The 17532-nt window shown below is 46.9% G+C and overlaps 1 protein-coding gene across 1 annotated transcript in view; it reads left to right on the top strand.

Annotated features, from left to right (window-relative positions):
- Positions 1–17532, top strand: part of DOT1L (DOT1 like histone lysine methyltransferase) — a 94098-nt gene that overhangs the window by 20934 nt on the left and 55632 nt on the right. The window contains exons 2-7 of the mRNA XM_056867693.1: positions 1137–1180; positions 6083–6157; positions 8400–8463; positions 12298–12526; positions 14823–14917; positions 16967–17029. Of these exons, the coding sequence (XP_056723671.1) occupies positions 1137–1180; positions 6083–6157; positions 8400–8463; positions 12298–12526; positions 14823–14917; positions 16967–17029 (570 nt within the window). The remainder of the gene's footprint in view (positions 1–1136; positions 1181–6082; positions 6158–8399; positions 8464–12297; positions 12527–14822; positions 14918–16966; positions 17030–17532) is intronic.

Raw genomic sequence — 17532 nt, 5'->3', positions numbered from 1 at the left:
CCCCCAATATGCTCTCCCAGATGACTACTCCTGGAAAAAGAGGCGCCTGCTGGAAATGTCAAGACACAGACGGTTCCTACTTTCATGTTTGGTGGACATGTCCAAAATTACAAATATACTGGAAAAGAATTCATCGAGAACTTCAGTTGATGTTAGATATGAAGTTAACATTTGATCCCAAATTTTATTTACTCAGTATAGTGCCACCAAACTTGCCTTTGAATTTACATGATGTTTTTAAATATGCTACAACTGCAGCTAGAACGGTGTTGGCAAGAACATGGAAATTAACTCATATACCCGAATAGAAGACTGGAAAGAAAAACTGTTGGAATATGCTAGTATGGCAAAAATGACTTTTGAGTTAAACCTAAAATCCAGTGAGTCTACAGAACAATTTGATGAGAAGTGGGCGTTATTTTATACCTATATGAACTGCAATTAACTTGAATGAAGTATGTTGGTTCAAATATCTATAACAGGTAGTGCATTATTCTTTATGTTTTAATTAATGGTTAAGCAAAATTTAGAATATTTGATAAAAGAATATCAATATGACACAAGTAGAATAACTGAACGGTATTTTGTAACTATGTTTTATTAAGAAAATCTTTTATAGTATTGTACTGTTTTTATATAAATATATAACGATTTACCCTCCCCTCTTTTTTCCTGTACCCTCCCATCTATATAAATAAAAACTTTATTAAAAAAAAAGAAAAAAAAGAATAGCCATTAAACTGAAGTGCATATAGTACCGCTTTCTGGTTGAAGAGAGGCAGGGAGGCGCATCCTTAAACTCTTAAAAGGAGCTGGTAAACTGTGCTTAGGTTCAGGCAGGGTAGCTTGAGTCCTGTGACCCTTTGGGGTACAGCAAAGCAGGGGAAACTGGTGGGCAAAATGAAGCCAAAAAGCAAAGGAAGTGGCCGTGGTTGTGTTTTTGGAAACAGTATTTCTTGGTTTGGGGGAGATGAAATAGCCCGAGAAAATTAAAATGCACCTGAAGCATTGGAAAAAACCCAGTCTAGGTTCTTTTCTCTGCATTTGCCACTGATAATGGGTTCTTAAAAGGAAGGGCAGCATGCCTGGTGAATTCCAGATGTTCCTAAATCTGTTTTCTTGTTCTCTGTTTGCAGGACAAACACCACGATGCTGCTCATGAAATCATTGAGACAATTCGGTAAGTCTTGAGGCTTAATGAGTGCGGCTGATCTGGGAGCTTTAGTAGGACTTGATTGGCTCTTTGGGATCACCTGGGTCCAAACACCAGGAGGATTCTGGGATATGAGGGGTATGTCCCAGTTTGAACTGTTGCCTGCAGTTTTTGTGTTTAACCAGTGGGGGCGCAAGGAACAGGGATGCATGTTTGATCTCAGAGCTGCAACCTGACTCCATGGATAATACCATTGCAAATTGTGTGCTTAAGCTTAAAATGTGCTGGCCACATAGTTATTGTTTCCTATCCACACTTGTGAGGGGGTATTGGTAGTTATCTGGAGACTTTTACTGAAACACATTGTGGGGCGGGGCCTTGGCAGCGGGTGGGTTAGAGCCTGTGTGCCCTGCTCCCTGTCGCTCCAGGAGAGTTTCCTCGGCCTCAGACCAGTCTGACTTGGAGTCTGAGCTGTCCTCCCCGTCGGTTGTAGCCAGCTTGACTCCTGGGGTTCACACGCACAGCCAGTAGTCAGCTGCCACATTCACCCTCTTCCTCGGCCTCCGCTCCCTTCGGCTTTTATCCCTTCCCCTCACCCTGTGTCCGCCCCCCTATCAGTTGGGCCTGCCCCCTGGCATCCTCCTCCGAGGCTATAAAGGGGCCTCGCTTCACCTGCCCGTTCCTTAGGATCATCCTTCCTCCCCCTGTAGCCCCGCCCTGTCCGGGCTCTATCGCCCAACTGCGGCGCTGGGAATCGGGCGGGGGCGGCGCCTCCGTGGCCATGGCGCCAGCGGACGCCCCTGCCCTCCCCCGAGGTGTCCACGTATGCTCCTCCACCCCCCTGTGGGGTTGTGGCATGAGGGGGGTTGGTGGGGTAGGGCCCGCCGCCACCCGCCGCCGCTTCCTGCGGCGTGGGGCTTGGCCGGCCGCTGACCAGCTGGGCCGCTGCTGGGCTGGGGCTGGTGCGGCATGCCGCCGCCGGCCCCGAGAGTGCCCCGCTCCACTTTCCTGGGGCTGCCGCTTTGCTCGCGGACTTGGCTGTGCCTGTAGCGAGGACAGACTGGCATCGATCTGGGGCCGGCCATCGGGTTTCGCCTCGGGAACCCACAGGAGCCCGTCTTCCGTCAGTTCCAACGGTTCCTCGCCCAAATGGCACTCCTGCTTGGCGGGAGTCTGGGCTTTGCCACTCCTTTGAGTTCGTTTATATGCAGCCTTTTGCATTGCCACCTAGTGGGCCACACTGCACTTCATAGGTGTGAGGCCCTACTACTTTCAGGACTTCATGCGGACCTCGCTAACCCTTCTATGGTTATGCAAGGTAGAAACATGAACCTGTCATATTTGGAAAGGACCCACCTGTGTCTTTCTGGTTCTGTTGATTCTCTAGCACACGTGCTCCCGGAATGTCATTTTTGTGAGGATCTAAGATCAAGTTATATTATTCCTCTTCTAGCCCACCGGGCTAGTAACTCTGCGTCTGAGCGAATGCCCTATTTATTAAGCGACAGCGCTCCTTAAGGTTTCATTGGTAGTGGCAAAATTTATCTCAGTCCTTCTGTCCCTTAAACAGTAGATTTAGAATTTGGCTGCTCCAGATTCCTGAATCAAGGAGCTTCTAAGGGAGAAAGGAAAAGGACGGAAATGGCCATTGGGGTTGGAGGGCCTGCTCTGTGAGGCAAGGCTAAAGCATCTGGAACTTTGCAGTTTAGGAAAGAGACAACTGTACCCTGAGCAGAAATTGTCATGGTTTTTCTTCGGCAGACGTGCTTAACAGAGCCTTAATCGGTGGGGGCAGGAGCTTTTTTCTGTTCTGCGCTGGTGGTAATGCTACGAGGCTTAATTCATGTTGGAAAAGAGGACGCTCTTTCATAAATAATCCAAATCAAAGCCCCCGCTGACGAGCCTGTTAAGTGGGCATATAGCATGTTGTATTTATGAGCCAGGGAGGAGGGGGGGTTTGAGGATGCATGCACATTTTTTTTAGAACCACGGCAGGCAACCGGTGTGCAGAAGTGTTGTTTGTGCAGACGGGTGGGATTACAATGTTTTACATAAACGTTCATAAAGATTGATGCCTAGTACAGAGGGATTGATTTTTCAGTACCACCAATGTTTCTTCCCCTAAATACGTTGGAGTGGGGGAGGGGAGTTGACCAAAACATTCTAGCTGGTTATGTGGTCTCCCTGGCTGAAGCCTCTTCCCACTTGGCTTGGGAGAGCCAGAGTGGTGGAGTGGTTAAGAACAGTAGAGTTTTATCTGGAGAACCGGGTTTGATTCCCCACTCCTCCATATGAGCCGTGGAGGCTAATCTGGTGAACTGGATTTGTTTCCCCACTCCTCCACATGAAGCCAGCTGGGTGAGCTTGGGCTAGTCTCAGCTCTCTTAGAGCTCTCTCAGCCCCACCTACCTCACAGGGTGTCTGTTGCGGGGAGGGGAAGGGAAGGTGATTGTAAGTCAGTTTTATTCTTCCTTAAGTGGCAGAGAAAGTTGGCATATAAAAAACCAACTCTTCTGTTCTTCTTGCCGATGCCTTGGATCTGGCTGTGCTGTTGGCCAGCATCCTGCCAGGGTATAGCAGTAGCTTTACCGCAGGCCAGAAATAGTTACCTGGAACTACCGTACAAGGTCTCAGTGGAACTCCCTACACGATTCCCTGGGGTCTGGCTTTGCTTTCCCAGGCAAGTCTTACCTCATTCTTCTCATACTTCTTTATTGCGATGGAACAGATGGCGTGAGGTGAAGGCCGGCAGACACCGTAGTTTGCCGGATGCTACTCAGGCTGGCTGCCGGAGATGGAGAATTATGGGGAAAGAAGGGGTAGTTCCTCTGCTTTTCTTCTAGGCCTTTGTCGGCTTTAACAGCAAGGCGTATGGCCAGAGGCCGACACATCCCTTGCTTATTTATTTATTTAAAATATTTACATTCTCCACTCTTGTTGACTCCATGGGGTGGGCTCTACGCCAAAGTAAACGCGCCAGGACTCTGGTGAGGGAAGGGTTGACAGCTTCCAGGAACAGCAACGGGTTAGTAAGTCAAGCCAAAAACGTTTGGAGCCTTCGGCCAGAAGTTAGCAGCAGCTCCTTCTGCAAAACATGAGGGTGAATCACGGTCTCCCATCCTCTGCTGCACCTGTTGGATTGTCTTGCTACCACCCTGGTGCAGTCCTTGACACCTTTCCTTCTGTGAAAGTCATCAGGGGTGACCCTGCCTCATCACGTTCTTCTGGGTGGGGAGAGTGTACTCATTCACCTTTAGGTGCCACAAGAAGGTGACCTGTGAGACTTGTGGGGGAGAATGTCCTTGCTTCTTTCTGGTCCCCAATGCCCACCCCCTTGCTCCATTTTCCTTCCCTCCTGGCTCTGCCCCCTGCCACCGAGTCTTCGTGCCTGCCTCCCCCTCTCCAGTCATCTTTCAGTTCTGTTGAGCAAGTGACCACCAAGATTGTGCAAAACTACCTTAAAAGATAAAGGTAATCCCCTGTGCAAGCACCAAGTGACGTCACATCCCGATGTTTACTAGGCAGACTACGTTTGCGGGGTGGTTTGCCCTTGCCTTCCCCAGTCATCTTCCCTTTACCCCCAGCAAGCTGGGTACTCGTTTTACCAACCTCTGGAGGATGGAAGGCTGAGTCAACCTTGAGCCAGCTACCTGAAACCAACTTCTGTCGGGATCGAAGGAGATTGGAAAAGCCATTTTTTATTATCTAGGCAAACATTGGTCATATTATCATAGACAACACTGGTCATATTGTTTGTGGCTGCCTAGGCAATCCAAAACAGCTGCTGAGATCTCATGAAGTAGTCTTGCAAGACCTCAGTTGTGTTTTCTCCCTTCTGCCCTTCTTGAGGTCCAGATTCTTCTGCAAACCTGGGGGGTCTCCCCCCACAGTTGCAGAAACAGCTCCCTAATCTGCCCATGGCCTCCTTGTGAGGAGTTGTTGATCCGTACTCTGGGGCCATCTTCAGAATCTGTTAAATATAGACAAGCTATGGACCTGTGAGACTCACAGGGATGGAAATACCTGGCCCCACTCTTTTCCCCAGCCCTTTCTCTTTCTCCCTCTCCCCCCCCCCAATTTTCTATTCCTTCTCTTTCCAGCTTTACCTCTACTTATTATTTATTTAGCAAATGTTTGTGCTGTCTCTCCAGGAACCTGCCTGAGGTGGCTTATAAAATAATACTTTCCCCAATTTTGCTTTCCATTCTTTCCCCAATTTTTCTGTTCCCAGTTTTTCCTTTACTTTCTCTCTCCCACCTCTGTCACTGCTTTCCCTCCAACCTGCAATCTTGCTGGGTTTGCAGAGTTTGCAAAGGCCCAGGATGCAGGGCCTTGGTTGTTAGGCAGTCCTTCAGTGCCAGCTGTGATCTCAGCCAGCATTCTCTGTGTTGGGGTTTGAACAACCCTCAATTGTGTTGACTAATTATTGAGATTTTTGTGCAAACTTGAGGGATTTGCTTAGGTTTGCAGAATATCCGTCCTTCTCTGTACCTGGCCCCATTGTTCGGATTCTTCGATCCACGTTCTGGGGCAGTTGTTCAGCGTTAGATATATTGTGCATTGCCACTGTTGCCCCTCTAAAGAGATGCTTTCTTGTTTTCTACCTCTCCTCCCTGAAATTTAGTAATATCTTAGAATATTTGTATTGTTCCAAATAGTTAGGTCTGTGGCACTGCTTATTGATTTGCCATTGCTTAGGCAGGCAAAAGTTAGTAACCGCTCATTCATACCTGACAAATGTTGCAGACTAATACTGGCTTACTTGTATTTGTAAATTGGAGTTTATTCATTTTAAGGCTTTCGGTTAGCCACAGATAATTACTAGAAGTATCTGTGAGCAGGTTGTTTCATTAACTTTCTTGTCATCTGGTAACGTGTTTGTGTTCTCGATTGCGAAGCTCACTTGCTTTCTTCTGTGATTAATTTCAGGTGGGTCTGTGAAGAAATTCCAGACCTGAAGCTTGCTATGGAAAACTACGTTTTAATTGACTATGATACGAAAAGGTAAGAGCAACAGATTGGCTGGTTCATCTACTTTAACAAGGGCTCAGAGTAGCATCTTCATTCATGCTTGGGATACTGCTAGTTGAATCATAGAATAGAATCATAGAGTTGGAAGGGGCCACCAAGGTCATCTAGTCCAACCCCCTGCACAGTGCAGGATATTCACAACTACCTCCCCCCATATCCACAGTGACCCCTACTCCATGCCCAGAAGATGCCCAAGATGTCCTCCCTCTCATGATCTACCTAAATTCACAGAATCAGCATTGCTGACAGATGACCATCTAGCCTCTGCTTAAAAACCTCCGGGGAAGGAGAGCTGACCACCTTCTGAAGAAGCCTGTTCCACCGAGGAAGCGCTCTAACTGTTAGAAATTTTTTTCTGATGTCTAGATGGAAACTTTTGGTTTAATTTCAACCCATTGGTTCTGGTCCAACCTTCTGAGGCAACAAAAAACAACTCTGCACCATCCTTTCTGTGACAGCCCTTCAAGTACTTGAGTTGATGGCTGCTTTGGAATTGTCTCAAAGAGCAAATATTAGCAGAAGCTGCTGCATGAAATAAAAGTTTCTTCTCTTAAAAAAAAAATCTGGGGAAAAATCACCAGAGTCTTATCAGGCCAAGTCATCGAACGTACCTGATAGTAGCAATGTTGCTTAATCTTTAGTAAGACTGTTTTGGCTTAGGGCTGAAGTATATGTGTTGAAATTTTGTGATAGGAACCCCCAATGTGTGTTTTGGTTCTTTAAAAAAACAAAAACCGTTTTGCAGAGGGAAGCTCCATTGTTAACTGGAATTCATTAACATTTTTGGCTTAAATCTCGCTGCTCAAAGGAATTTGACTGTTGCTGACGGTCTTCCCTGCGGTTATGTTTTGTTGTTGTTGCGTGTTTATTTTTTATGAAAGGAAGTGCATGAATATTTTGATCTATTGCTAACGCCGGGCCGTGTGCCAAAAAAGCATTGCTGCAGTTACTAACTTTCTAAAACGCACCCCCCACTCCAGTGTGCAGCAGCTGCGGAAAGTGAACCATGTTCTAGGTTACCCTCTCGGGTCAAACAAGACAACCGCTACAACCACTGTGGTGTAGCAGCTGGAAGGACCCACTTGGACTATGGAGTTCCAGATTCAAATTCCATGTATAACCCTAAAAAGAGCCAGCATGGCATACTGGTTAAAGCAGTGGTTTGGAGTGGTGGGCTCTGATCTGGAGAACCTGGTTTGATTCCCCACCTCTCCACATGAGCGGCGGAGGCTAATCTGGTGAACTGGATTTGTTTCCCCACTCCTACACATGAAGCTGGCTGGGTGACCTTGGGCTAGTCACACTCTCTCAGCCCCACCTTCCTCACAGGGTGTCTGATGTGGGGAGGGGAAGATGATTGTAAGCCGGTTTGATTCTTCTTTAAGTGGTAGAGAAAGTCAGCATATAAAAACCAACTCTTCTTCTTCTAAAGCTTCCTGAGAGTGCTTGGGCCAGTCAGTATCTCAAAGTTGTTATGAAGATTAAGGCGAGGTGGGGGAGGATGGAAACCACCCTGCTCTATAATTCTCAATTTCCGGGAGGAAGGGTAGGACAAAGAAGCGTAGCCTTGCAATGAAAGCTAGGGTAGCTGGCACTGGGCATGGAATGAGCGCCCTGGAAAATGCCACAGAATTCTCTGCCCCACACACGCATTTTATAATGTCATATGTAGGAGTTCTTCCTCGGACAAAGGGCTCCTTGAGTAGTTCTGATGTGGGGCTTTGAGGAAGTGCAATTATTGTTGGGGGCCAGCTTCTCCACAATGTGTAGAGCCAGCGTGGTGTAGTGGTGAAGAGCAGTGGACTCTGATCCGGAGAACAGGATTTGATTCCCTACTCCTCCACATGAGCGGAGGAGGCTAATCTGGTGAATCGGGTTGGTTTCCCCACTCCTCCACACAAAGCCTGCTGGGTGACCTTGGGCCAGTCACAGCTCTCTCTGGCCTCTCTCAGCCCCACCTACCTCACAGGGTGTCTGTTGTGGGGAGGGGAAGGGAAGGCGATTGTAAGCCGATTTGATTCTTCCTTAAGTGCTGGAGAAAGTTGGCATATAAAAACCAACTCTTCTTCTTTTTCTTCTCTGTACATGATGCTGGGCCTGCTTGAAAGAGACATGCTGGGCAGGAGCATACCTAACCTTAAGGGAGCCTTAATTTGCACAGCTGATTAACTTTTCTCTTCTCTCTCACCCACCCTCCTTTTCCGTTTTTCCCCAGCTTTGAAAGCATGCAAAGGCTTTGTGACAAATACAATCGCGCCATTGATAGCATTCACCAGTTGGTACGTATTCCTGACCGCCATTCCCAGAACTCCTCCAGTTTCTTCTGATGGCTTATTTCAGCCTCTTGTAAACTAAGCAGTACTCGCTAAGAATCTCGACAGGCTTAACTCGGATGACCGCATCAGTCAGTGCACTCACGGTTCCGTCGAGTTAACCTTGGTTAAAAGTCTCGAAAATACTTTGTAGCGCAGAGACCCGAGAGCTGTTAGGGAAGCGGGGAGAAGGCCGTAAGGACTTAAGAAAAGCCCTGCTGAATCAGACCGGTGGTCATCGGGTCCAGCAACCTGTTTCACGTAGTGGCCAACCAGTTGCCCAGTAGGACCAATGAACAAGAGACTGGTTACTTGCCACGGAGTTGGCTCTTAACAGGAAAACCGCGGCTTGCCAGCCCTCTGCAAGTCTTTTTTTTTTTAAAAAAAAAACACTTTTATTAAAAAAAAAGAACTTACAAAATTAAACACAACGTGCTTACACCATATACATACAGTATATCAAATCTTCCAAAAGGAGCTGTCTTTTACTTATCTTCTAAGTACTAAGATGATAAAAATATCAAACACAAGAGATCCCATTATATAAGATTTTTAAACCCCTTTATATTTCCTTGTAAGCTATAGCATTACTTATTTCTCTACAGTCCCACATCTGTTCTCTCACTTTCTTGAATATCCAACTTTTTTTGCTTAACACATTATATATAACTACAGATAAAGTCTATTATTTATATGTTATAACCCTTTGTCATAGGTAAAAAATTAGTCGATATGAAGGTAACTAAATCCTATTTCTAAAGCATATATATGTTCTAACCACAATATACTAACTTACTCACTTTCTAATTGTTCTGCTACAAACTATTAAAGTTACATTTGCAGATAATCATAGTAAAGTTTCCATTTCTTCTGCCACTCCCCAACAGGTCTTTTATTCAACAAGTAGGTCAACTTTGCCATCACAGCATATTCCCTCTGCAAGTCTTGACTCCTTATTTCCTACCTTGTGGGCAATCCCTAACCATAGTTTTAAGTATCTGGCTGATGAAGGCTAAACCAGGGGTGTCGAACTCAAATGTTACGAGGGCTGGATATGACATAAATGTCACTTGGTCGGGCCGGGCTGTGACTCACCAGTCCAGATAGAGAGGGTGGGAGGTAACTGCCTCGCAGACAAGATAAATGCTCTCAGGGGGCCGCATCCGACCCGCGGGCCTTATGTTTGATACTCCCCATCTAAGCTGTAAATAAATAGCTGATCATGGGCAGTGGAGGGGGGCAGACTGAACATGCTTGATTTCTTGTGTTCCTTCATATAATGTAGACAAACGGGAATAACAATGAATTAATTCCATTTGTTACATTAATTCCAATGTGTTCTGACTTTGTCTATAATCTGTCTGAAATTTGTGGAGGAGGAGCCTTTGAGTAAGGGGTACGATCCCAGAAAACCTGATCCAAATCAAGCAGAAACTGGAAATTTCTGTTTCAAAACTAGCAGAAACTAACATCTTAATGAAAACTTGCCTGTTTAACAATGTCAGTGTTGAAAACAAGCCAGTTTTTTTTGGAAATGGATATGCGGGGGGGGGGGGGAAGCTACTCATTTCTATTAAGCATCAGGGTGGCTAAAAACCACATTTATATTCCCAGGTGATCTTTCTGTACTTTCTGCCACTGAAAATATATAGGCTGTTTTAAACCTTATCCTTGGCAGGGATGCACATTTCGAAACGGAGAGCCGTTTTTTTTAATTCATGTACAAAATAAGTTTGCCGGTTTTAAATTATTAAAGATCACCGAAGAACAGTGGCCGTTCTCCTGCTTTCCCTCTTTAACAATTATATGTAGCCTTTTCCCTTACAAAAATAGCCGTAGGATTTATTAAGTACAGATTGAAGGCTTGGATGAGGTTTACAGGCTCTTTAAAACACCATCAAAGGGTGTCATGGCAGGGATCCATGGATTTGAGAATTTCCTGGAGTTCATTAATACAAAATAGTAAAAATTTTCTGCTTGAAATTATCTTTTGAAGGAGAGAAGGGGATGACTTTTTTTTAATGACTGGTTTTAATTTTCAGTTTCTTTCAGGGGAGGGGGGGGGAATGAGCTCCTGTGTAAGGATTTCTGCAAGCCGTCATTTGTTGATTCATCGGGTGTTCCAGTGGCTTGACGAGGACGATTTTAATTAGCGGGGGGAAGCTTTTATTTTGAAGTTGTTGTGGTTTTGGAGCACTAACCCGGGAATGTAGGAAACAAAGAACCCAACATTTAGCTTTTGGCAGTGGAGTTGTGAGCAAGCCCACAGTTTGGTGGCTCGGTGGTTTGGCGGGCCATCTGAAAAGACTGTCCGTGGGGTATATTCACGAGAGACCGTGGTATGAAGCGGGTTTACAGAGCTGGCTGTGTGCCAGTAACAGTTCAATGTGAGGTCTCGGTTGACAAACTGTAGCTACAGCAATTGTTTCCAGAGGCACCTAGAGACAGGGGTGCTGAGCCAGCAGAAAACGAAAGCGTTTCTGAGCTGCTTGTTAGGAAGTTAGAGTCGAGTCCAGTAGCACCTTAGAGACGAACAAGATTCTTGAGGGTGTAAGCTTTCGAGAGACAGAGCTCCCCAGGGGAGCTTTGACTCTTGAAAACATACACCCCCCCAAATTATATTGGTCTCTAAGGTGCTACTGGACTCGAATCTAGAGCCAGCGTGGTGTAGTGGTTAAGAGTGGTGGTTTGGAGCGGTGGGAGTCTGATCTGGAGAACCGGGTTTGATTCCCCACTCCTCCACATGAGCGGCGGAGGCTATTATGGTGAACTGGATTCCCCACTTCGACACACCAAGCCAGATGGGTGACCTTGGGCTAGTCACAGCTCTCTCAGCCCCACCTACCTGGTGTCTGTTGTGGGAAGGGAAGGTGATTGAAAGCCCGTTTGATTCTCCCTTAAGTGGCAGAGAAAGTCGTCATATAAAAACCAACTCTTCTTGTTCTACTTCAGACCAACACAGCTACCCTCTGAAACTTGTTAGGAAGTGCAGACCTCGGTTAGGGGAGGGGCCGTGGCTCAGTGGTAGAGCATCTGCTTGGCATGCAGAAGATCCCAGGTTCTATCCCTGGCATCTCCAGTTAAAGGGGCTAGGCAAGTAGGTGATGTGAAAGACCTCTGCCCGAGACCCTGGAGAGCTGCTGCCAGTCAGAGTAGAAGAAGAAGAGTTGGTTTTTATATGCCAACTTTCTCTACCATTTAAGGGAGACTCAAACCGACTTACAACCACCTTCCCCTCCCCACAACAGACACCCTGTGAGGTAGGTGGAGCTGAGAGAGTGTGACTGGGCAAAGGTCACCCAGCTGGCTTCATGTATAGGAGTGGGAAAACAAATCCAGTTCATCAGATTAGTGTCCGCCGCTCCTGTGGAGGAGTGGAGAATCAAACCCTGTTCTCCAGATCAGACTCCACCGCTCCAAACCACCGCTCTTAACCACTACACCACACTGACTTTGATGGATCAAGGGTCTGATTCAGTATAAGGCAGCTTCATATGTTCATATCCTGTCTGAACTGAGCTGTTGCCTTCTCCGGAATTGATCTCCAAAAACACACCTCCACAGAGCTGTCGTTAATGCAGTAGCATAGTAGAAAGACTGGCCGTATTGAGAAATCTTACCCTACCAGTTTGGGCAGCTGCTTCACAGTGTGCCCTCAAACTCCGGTGTTGTTGGGCCGGTGAATGAGGATCGATGAGGCCTTTTCTGCCTCCAAAGGGGTGTGCTTGTTTGGCACGCGATAGCGATGGCCGAGATCGATCCAGGGAGGGTTAAGGTTTTCCTTTTCTTCCTCTGTTCCAGTGGAAAGGAACCACCCAGCCCATGAAACTGAACACCCGCCCCTCCAATGGACTTCTCCGCCATATCCTACAGCAAGTGTATAACCACTCAGTGACGGACCCAGAAAAACTTAACAACTATGAGCCCTTTTCTCCAGAAGTATACGGAGAGACTTCCTTTGACTTGGTGGCCCAGATGATAGATGAGATAAAAATGACGGAAGATGATTTGTTTGTGGACTTGGGCAGTGGTAAGTGGCTGCTGTTCTGCCTTCCCTCTTCCCTCTCTCCTCTCTCGTGCATCATCTTGCTCAGAGAACGCTCTTCCCTCCTTGTATATTCCTTTGTTTTTTTACTAATGTGCGCTGTTGTCTTGGATAGTAAACAAAGGCCATTTATGCATGGTAATTAGCAGCACATTCCAGGCTGAATTGCTCTGCATATTTTTTTTAATTTTTCACGCTGAACCATCATTCTGGAAGTGACTGTGAAGCCGGCGCATACCTGCTTCACATTACTTAAGAGCCCATTTTACGCAACCTTTGCTGTTTGCCCCGAAGAGTCCCCTCAAGGAACCATGCAAAATAACAGCAGTGCGTTAGCTATGCACATGCTAATGGATATGCAAACAGGAATGAAGGAGCAGGCGAGTGGGGGGGTGGATTTTCTCGCTTTGCGTAGGAACCGTGAATCGGCATTTTAAAAATTGCATTTAAAAAAAGAGCTTTGAGCGGGCATCAAAATTCACCATGTATAAATGGCCAAAGACGCGGTCTCTGCTTTAAAAAATTTTCAGTTTGGTCACTTTCTGAGTCAGCATTATTAGCTGCAGTCCCACCATGGGATGCAGAATGGGGCATCTCGGGTGAGGTCTTGTGTCCTTCTCATGAAACCTCTGCTTTGGTTTAGAAAAGGCTATGTTTTTAGACTCCATGGTTGGAGAGAGAAATGTATTGCTTGTGTGTTTCAATTAAAAGCAGAATATAGAATAGGCAGGAGAATTACTCAACTGTAAGGCTTACAATGAGGAAATGGTACAAGACTTTCTATTCCTTGGCTCCATCATCAACCAAAAGGGAGACTGCAGCCAAGAAATCAGAAGGAGATTGAGACTGGGAAGGGCACCCATTAAGGACCTAGAAAAGATTCTTAAGCGTAAGGCTGTGTCACTGGCCACCAAGATCAAGTTAATTCATGTCATCGTATTCCCTATTACTATGTATGGGTGTGAAAGCTGATCAGTGATGTCCGTAGACATTAGGAAGAACTTTTTAACAGGTAGAGCGGTCCCTCAGTGGAATGGGCTTCCTTGGGAGGTGGTGAGCTTTCCTTCCCTGGAGGTTTCTAAGCAGAGGCTAGATGGCCATCTGTCAGCAATGCTGATTCTATGACCTTAGACAGATGATGAGATATGGCCATCTTCTGGGCATGGAGTAGGGGGTCTGTGGGGGTGTGGGGGGAGTTAGTTGTGAATTTCCTGCCTTGTGCAGGGGGTTGGACTAGATGACCCTTGTGGTCCCTTCCAACTCTATGATTCGATTCTATGAAGAAAGCTGATAGGAAGAAAGGAGATTCCTTTGAAATGTGGTGTTGGAGGAGAGGGTTACGGATTCTGTGGACTGCCAAAAAAACAAATCAGTGGTTTATAGATCAAATCAAGCCTGAACTGACCCTAGAAGCTAAAATGACTGTGCCTGAAGATAGCCAGTGTGTATCTTGCATCCACTCACATATGCAGCTAGATATTTATGGTCTTTTTTAAGAGAAGCAGAAGCTTCTCTTATGCCTGGTGGATCCTGGATCAGATGCTGCATCTTGCTTGTGTGGCACTATTTAACTGCATCTTCACCCAGCTCTGCCACCAAGGAGCTCAGGGTGCCATGCACGGTTCTGCCTTTCTTAGTTCACCGTTTCAGCAATGCACCAGTTTTGCATGGGTGGCAGCCCAATGGAAATGGGACTCTGAGCGCATTTAAAAACTGCGTAGGGAAGCTCTTGGCCTCAGCTTTATACCCCGTGTATGAGGCTTGCTGGTAAAGAAGAATGTAAAGGATATCTTTTAATTTGTAAATTTTAGAATCATAGAGGTGGAAGGGACCACCAGGGTCATCTAGTCCAACCCCCTGCACAATGCAGGAAATTCACAACTACTTCCCCCCCACATCCCCAGTGACCCCTACTCCAGGCCCAGAAGATGGCCAAGATGCCCTCCCTCTCATGATATCTGCCTAAGGACATATAATCAGCATTGCTGTCAGATGGCCATCTAGCCACTGCTTAAAAACCTCCAGGGAAGGAGAGCTGCCACCTCCTGAGGAAGCCTGTTCCACTGAGGAACCGCTCAAATTCTTAGAAAATTCTTCCTAATGTCTAGACGGAAACTCTTTTGATTTAATTTCAACCCGTTGGTTCTGGTCCGACCTTCTCAATGTTATCTTGTGCAGTCATGCCCTCGACCCTCTTCCTCTTCTTTTCCCACCCCCACACTTTACATACTGTTTTGTCACAGGGCTCTCTAACTGCGTTTCTTTGTCTTGCCTTTGTCAGGTGTGGGTCAAGTGGTCCTGCAAGTCGCGGCAGCCACCAATTGCAAACATCACTACGGGGTGGAGAAAGCGGATATTCCTGCCAAATACGCAGAGGTATGCAGCCGCTTGGCCTGGAATAATGGTGGGTTCTGTGGCCAGGCTGGGACCCAGCTGTGGAGAAGAGATCTTGACGCCGGTAGAAAAGAGCCAAGGGTCCAGTAGCACCTTAAAGACTAACAAAATTTCTGGCAGGGGTATGAGCTTTTGTGAGCCACAGCTCACTTCTTCAGATACAAACTAGAATGTCATGTGGCTTACGAAAGCTCATCCCCCTGCCAGAAATTTTGCTAGTCTTTCAGGTGCCACTGGTCTCTGGCTCTTTTCTACTGCTGGTGACAGACTAACACGGCTACCCATCGTGATCTATCTTGACGGTAGTAGTCACGGCTGTGTGTACTCTGTCCTAATTTCTTTTTTTCTTTTTTATTCTGCACTGAGAATTCAGTATTCTGCGGCCTTTGTAAATTGTGCTGGAGGAGCAGAATTACTACTTGTGCATAATCCTTTGTTTTTTCTATTGCGTAATTATATGTCTTTTCTAGCGAGACAGAACTATTCCCTCCTCCCCCCCCAAAAAAAACCCCCCAAACTGTAAATCTTGCTCAGTAACCACTCTGGCTTCCAAGATCACAGCGGGTGGTGTTCACATGCTCTGAAGCATTTCTGTGCATCCATAAAGGCTAGAAACCCCTCTTTAAAAGCAAGCAAGCAAGCTCAGGTCCTCGGGGAAACTGGGTTTTGTGCCCGCTGCCCTTGTACTGCAAAAATGCTGCCCTTCTGACATATCTCAGCACCCAGACAATCAGTGGGTCATTCAGCTGTCACTGCAGCTTCAGAATACAAATCTTAATCTCACACGTAGCTGCAGATTATCTTCTGCCCTGTCACCAGCCCAGATATTTGGGTCGGAAGTGGGGGTTGGACTTAGTTCTGCTAATGGGCCAATCATGTAGCTTCAGACCCTGTGGAAAACGGATATCCATGTCTGAAATGTGACGGGAGGCATGGTTTTGTTCCAAAGCCAAGGTCGTAGTTCACATTGTTTTGCTGGAGAAGTGGGGAGCAGGTGCTCAGGTAAAATGGGGCCGAGACAAGAGGGGAGCAGATACCAGAAAGCAGCACTGAACGCTGGTGAGAGTTGCAGCAAACTCTTTATTGGCCCGGGGAGGGGGGATGGCTGATTTGGTACCTTTACAGAAGGCAATGGGTGGGGGAGATGGGGAACCAAGTACTTGCTTTTGTAGGGCCCGTCTCAAGGCTTAGGAAACTGAATATACACATGGAGCCATCTGCTCCGGCTGGTATCCGCTCTCCAAGGACTCGATCCAAGGCCTTTTCCAGCTCTGCTCTCCAAGTTCCGTTTCTGGAGGTTCTGAGAATGGCACTTGGGGGCTTTGCACATGCACAGGGCGGGCCCTGCCTGTGAGCTGCGGCCCCTTCTGCAAATGATGCGGAGAGACTTGACCTTCCGGATGGCCAGTTCTGGCAGCTGGGCTGCCTCACTCAACCCCTCGGTGTAGGTTTCATTGAGGGGCTGTGGCTCAGTGGTAGAGCCTCTGCTTGGCATGCAGAAGGTCCCAGGTTCAATCCCCGGCATCTCCAGTTAAAGGGACTAGGCCAGTAGGTGATGTGAAAGACCCCTGCCTGAGACCCTGGAGAGCCTTGGAGAGGGGCCGTGGCTCAGTGGTAGAGCATCTGCTTGTCATACTGCACTGAGAATTCAGTATTCTGTTAAAGGGACTAGGCAAGTAGGTGATGTGAAAGACCCCTGCCTTAGAACCTGGAGAGCGGCTGCCAGTCTGAGTAGAGGGTCTGATTCAGTAGAAGGCAGCTTCATGTGTGTTCAGAATCACCTTCAGCTTCCTTCCCATCTTAAGAACGTGGCGATTTTGCTCGCGCGAACTTGGGCGCCAGGAAGCTCTTGCTGGATTGCCATAAGTTGCCTGCGACTTGACAGCATTTTACAACCACAAGCTCTCGCAAGAACTGCCGTTCCCCCACCCCGCCCACCGTTTGCTCAAGTGTCAACTGATAATGAGGTTTACTAATGGCAAGGCTTTTTTGTTTCCTTGTTTTTTGTCTCCTGCCTCCCTTCTTTTCCAGTCCATGGACAAAGAATTCAGAAAATGGATGAAATGGTATGGGAAAAAACACGCAGAATACACAGTGAGTGAAAAAGTAACTGAAAACCACAGAACCGCGAGCTTGGCTTTGAAAACAAATGGACTTCCCTATATGCACACAACGTACATAGGTTATGGTGATAGGTTTCTTAAAAGAAATTGGTTTCGAGCTCTCACCACAGTGAGGAAACCATGCGTTATAGCATTGGTTCAGGAGCCGGGAGAGTTACTTTTTCTGCCTGCAGGCATATCCTCTGAATTCCTCTTTAAAAAAAGAAGTTGTTTTCCTTCTGCTCCCCCCAGAGAAGCCGTTTTTTCTTAAATTTCAGTTCCTTAGGTGATCCGAGCGGCCGCAGCGATGTGCTATTTGGGAATTCCGGCTCGCGTTTCCCATTATTAAAGGCTAAAAGCTTCTTGTTGCAATTAGTGCAGACAGATGGCGCTTCTGCGGTTCCAACGTGGAAGCTTCCCCCTGGAATGCTACCCGGGTATCTGGGGGGCGTAATGATGCGGAGCCGCTTCCACGCGAAAGTGGTTGAGCGGTTA

This window comes from Euleptes europaea, chromosome 2 (assembly GCF_029931775.1).
Source record: "Euleptes europaea isolate rEulEur1 chromosome 2, rEulEur1.hap1, whole genome shotgun sequence".
NCBI lineage: Eukaryota > Metazoa > Chordata > Lepidosauria > Squamata > Sphaerodactylidae > Euleptes > Euleptes europaea.
This window is presented reverse-complemented; position numbering and strand designations above follow the sequence as displayed.